Source organism: Penaeus chinensis, chromosome 36 (genome assembly GCF_019202785.1).
Source record: "Penaeus chinensis breed Huanghai No. 1 chromosome 36, ASM1920278v2, whole genome shotgun sequence".
Lineage (NCBI taxonomy): Eukaryota > Metazoa > Arthropoda > Malacostraca > Decapoda > Penaeidae > Penaeus > Penaeus chinensis.
In genome coordinates this window covers 2,375,340-2,380,339 of record NC_061854.1, presented here as the reverse complement: position 1 = coordinate 2,380,339, position 5,000 = coordinate 2,375,340, and the positions used below count along the sequence as shown (strand labels likewise).

The following is a 5,000-nucleotide window of genomic DNA, read 5'->3' as shown; positions in this document are numbered from 1 at the left end:
GAAATGGGCGTGTGAAAGGCTTCCGTGATGGGCTGGATTATGTATGATGATAAGGTGTTTGGGCAGGTTTTATTCTTTTTTTTTTTTTGTTTTGATGCATTGTTTACAGCAAAGTAAGGAGAACTGGGTGTGTTTACCTATTGTGTGTGTGTATATATATATATATATATATATATATATATATATAAAATCTGTATAATCTCTCTCTCTCTATCTATCTATCTATCTATATATATATCTATCTATCTATATATACATATTTATATTGTTATATATATGCACATTTATAAACCATATATATATATATATATATATATATATATATATATATATATATATATATATATATACATATATGTATATGTAAACACAATTAATATATATAATTTATTTTCTGATCCCATGTTTACAGCAAACTAAGGAGGACTATATGTGTTTACTCTTTTTTTGTTTTTGTTTTTTTATACTTATATATATATTTTTTTAATTCCCATCTCCCATGCGATTAGAATCAGGTAAAGTAAAAATTAAAAAAATGGTATACCTGAAAGAGTCAGGGAAGGGATAACCAGCGTAGTCACTACGAACATCATCATTCTGAAACAGATTAAAAGAAAAGCCGGAATAATAGATTTAAAAAGAGATAGAAAACATAGATTAAAAAAAAAAAAAAAAAAAAAAACATAGATGGGAAAAAATAATCAATCTTAGAAAATCGTTTTTTTTATCATTTAAGCATCGATATATTAACATTAAAACCATGAGTGCATAAATAGGAACATATTAAGGCTTCTATTCTAACTGAACGATTAAATTAACAAAATATTTAAGTCACATTTTTTGAGGGGCGCGCTTTCCCTTATTTAACGAAAGACGGTGTCCCGACTCACCTTCTGGAACGAAAGGCAGACACTATATCGAAAAACATCCTTTCTTGGCTGTAGAATGCGTTTTTTTTTTTTTTTTTTTTACTAAATGAAGATCGAGGTGCGCAATCTCGTATTTCGCGCCTTTACGTATTCTTTTCAGCGCATCAACTTTATGAACTTGAAAGCGTACTGAAAAAAAAGAGAGAGAAAAGAAAATATTAGGAGATGAAAAAGCTTACGAATTATCAAAAGCGTCTACATTCCCAGATCACAGAAGAAGAGATTCCGGACAGGGAATCAGGAATTCTGGAATGAGATTAAGTGTTCCCGTGTGGAAGCAGTCAGTCGTACTTGATGAAGAATTAGGTAATCATTCTTGTAATTAAGAATTTGGTACTTCAAAAAAAAAAAAAAAAACGAAAAGAAAGGAAAAATTTAAATGAGTGACGTTGCCGAGATCTGCTACTATGCATGATGCAGCTGGCATTCAACATATGATATTGGTGTTTTATGACGCTTTATTAACTAACAGCAGTTGAGAATATGAACAAAATGGTCTGAAATACCGTAATCAGTGTTAACGCAATAACTGTAAGGTTTATGGAACACTCTCATGGCTTGCGATCAGCTCGTGTTCCAGGGAACTTTAGTGTAAAAATAAGTAAATAAATAAATTAATGAAAATATAAAAATAGATGAATAAATAAATATACATGAATAAATAAATAAGATAAATACATAAATAAATATAAAACATGAATAAAAACGAAGACATTTTCGCCAATCAGCTGACGTATTGTTCAAATATGATAATTTTCGTAGATATATGTTTGCTCCTATATCATATGATTTCTTAAGGTTAATCTTAAGCAAATCATGCTTGACCCATTTGCAATCACCTGATTTCTCTCTCTCTCTCTCTCTCTCTCTCTCTCTCTCTCTCTCTCTCTCTCTCTCTCTCTCTCTCTCTCTCTCTCTCTCTCTCTCGCTGACAATTTCTTAGGCAGAGTGGCTAATGATTTTCTATATTTGCCATGCGATTCCGAGTTATTTATAATTTTACCTGTTTTCCTTCTTTCTTTTCTTTTTGGCGAAAGTGCATCCAAATTCCTCTCCAATAAAATCCTGAAAATGCTATACCCAAGCTTGATCATGCATTATGATACACTACCTTCGCTCATTATTTTGGGCTGCAGAACGCTGGGCATATCCGTACTATATCTCTGTATTCTATTTTTAGTAGGTGGCGTGTTGTGTTATCACTTCAGTATCCTATACAGCAGCGGGGTATGAAAGCCTGAATTTCAGAGTGGCTGTCGCTCATGTCCGCCCAACGCGTCGCATCGCTGAGAAATTGGATCCTGTTTTAAGCAATCACTCGGTTATCTATAGACGAACCAAACAAACTCGCATTGTGATTGAGAAATTTTGGTAGTGGCTTAAGAGCTAGACAGGTGTGGAGTGGATGCATGTAACCACACACACACACATATACACACACACACACACACACACACACACACACACACACACACACACACACACACACACACACACACACACACACACACACACACACACACACACACACACACACACACACACACACACACACACACACACACACACACACACACACACACTAAATATTCCGACAACTAGAGTATAGGCGCTTATATTACCAGAATGCATACAGGTGTAGCTAAGATTGAAGGTGAGAGAGATATTGCTACTGCAGAATTACAAGATGAAATGTCTCAGGGAAGAGATGAGAGAGAGAGGGAAAGTTGAAAGTTTACACCGATGGGGAAGAGCTGCTAGAGAACATAGAGGAAGAATATCTGAATGCAGACGAAGAACAAGGCTTATTGGCCGATGCAAGAAGTAAGAGAGCGTAAGAGTTTTGAGGAATAGGATGCAAATTAGTGTGTAAGCTACAGAATCAAAAGGAATGTTTCAAAGACACTTAAAATGGTATTCTTTGTATTATATGCTGTGCTATAAATTTAGGATGAATATTTTTCTTGTTGTTGGTAAGTTGTGCTACATGATTGTGAGCTTCAGAACTGATTTTGGATGAAACCTATGCCCTGGCCAGGATAGGACGTGACATTTGATGAAATCCTAGCCAAGAGTTAGGAGAATAATCAGCTGGGATGATGATGGTTGTTGTTCTTTATGAATAGGTGTTGAGGACACCTGGAACTCTCCGGTGCATGAATGTTAGTCAGACTTTGTATCGTTGACTTGTATACTTTTTTACACTGTTATATAATTTGCAAAACAAATTGCTAGGAATTACATCATGGGGTTGTAAGAACAAGTCTAACTGAAGGTCCCCACTCGGCTGTGCATGGCGAGATGGGGACCCAGCTGAGCACTCTAAAAGCTACCTCGACGGAACAAGAAAGTGACGATTGCTGACGTGAATCCATGGGTAGGAGTTACATAATAAGGACCTGTGTCTCGGTAGCTTCGTGAGCCACAGCATCTTTGAGTGAAGGTTGGAAAGAAAGCGAGATGGAGGAGGAGCCTTTCTCGTAGGATTGGAGACCATACAGACCAAGGTCCCTCGGTCTTTCACCTTGCGCAAAAGACCCATGTTGGTTCTGCGGTCTAATCCGTACGACGAATTTACGTAAGACCGAGTAATGGTTATCACTGCCTGAAATGAAAGTGACCCGAGGAAGTGGGACTCAGGACGCGGATGCGGCGGCGGCGGCGCTGAAGCTGATGATGATGATAATGATAATGATAATGATAATGATAATGATAATGATAATTATAATGATAATGATAATGATAATGATAATGATAATGATAATGATAATGATAATGATAATGATAATGATAATGATAATGATAATGATAATGATAATGATAATGATAATGATAATGATAATGATAATGATAATGATAATGATAATGATAATGATAATGATAATGATAATGATAATGATAATGATAATGATAATGATAATGATAATGATAATGATAATGATAATGATAATGATAATGATAATGATAATGATAATGATAATGATAATGATAATGATAATGATAATGATAATGATAATGATAATGATAATGATAATGATAATGATAATGATAATGATAATGATAATGATAATGATAATGATAATGATAATGATAATGATAATGATAATGATAATGATAATGATAATGATAATGATAATGATAATGATAATGATAATGATAATGATAATGATAATGATAATGATAATGATAATGATAATGATAATGATAATGATAATGATAATGATAATGATAATGATAATGATAATGATAATGATAATGATAATGATAATGATAATGATAATGATAATGATAATGATAATGATAATGATAATGATAATGATAATGATAATGATAATGATAATGATAATGATAATGATAATGATAATGATAATGATAATGATAATGATAATGATAATGATAATGATAATGATAATGATAATGATAATGATAATGATAATGATAATGATAATGATAATGATAATGATAATGATAATGATAATGATAATGATAATGATAATGATAATGATAATGATAATGATAATGATAATGATAATGATAATGATAATGATAATGATAATGATAATGATAATGATAATGATAATGATAATGATAATGATAATGATAATGATAATGATAATGATAATGATAATGATAATGATAATGATAATGATAATGATAATGATAATGATAATGATAATGATAATGATAATGATAATGATAATGATAATGATAATGATAATGATAATGATAATGATAATGATAATGATAATGATAATGATAATGATAATGATAATGATAATGATAATGATAATGATAATGATAATGATAATGATAATGATAATGATAATGATAATGATAATGATAATGATAATGATAATGATAATGATAATGATAATGATAATGATAACAAGAACAATAAAAATGATGAGCATAATAATAATAATAAAAATAATAATAATAATATAATAATATATATATATATATATAATATATATATATATATATAAATGCGTCAGTTCCGAGCTGAGAGATTGGCGTAGAACAAATAACGGACAAAAGAGCCACAAACATACCTAGCACGCGCATTTCCCC

General features: G+C 31.4%; 1 protein-coding gene across 1 annotated transcript in view; it reads right to left on the bottom strand.

The window, feature by feature from the left end:
- Nucleotides 1-5,000, bottom strand: part of LOC125045059 — a 23,465-nt gene that overhangs the window by 18,391 nt on the left and 74 nt on the right. Inside the window, exons 1-3 of the mRNA XM_047642120.1 lie at nucleotides 4,982-5,000; nucleotides 891-1,058; nucleotides 545-597 (exon numbers count right to left, since the gene is read on the bottom strand). The exon at nucleotides 4,982-5,000 is cut by the window's right edge and continues 74 nt beyond it. Of these exons, the coding sequence (XP_047498076.1) occupies nucleotides 545-597; nucleotides 891-928 (91 nt within the window). The 5' untranslated portion in view covers nucleotides 929-1,058; nucleotides 4,982-5,000. The remainder of the gene's footprint in view (nucleotides 1-544; nucleotides 598-890; nucleotides 1,059-4,981) is intronic.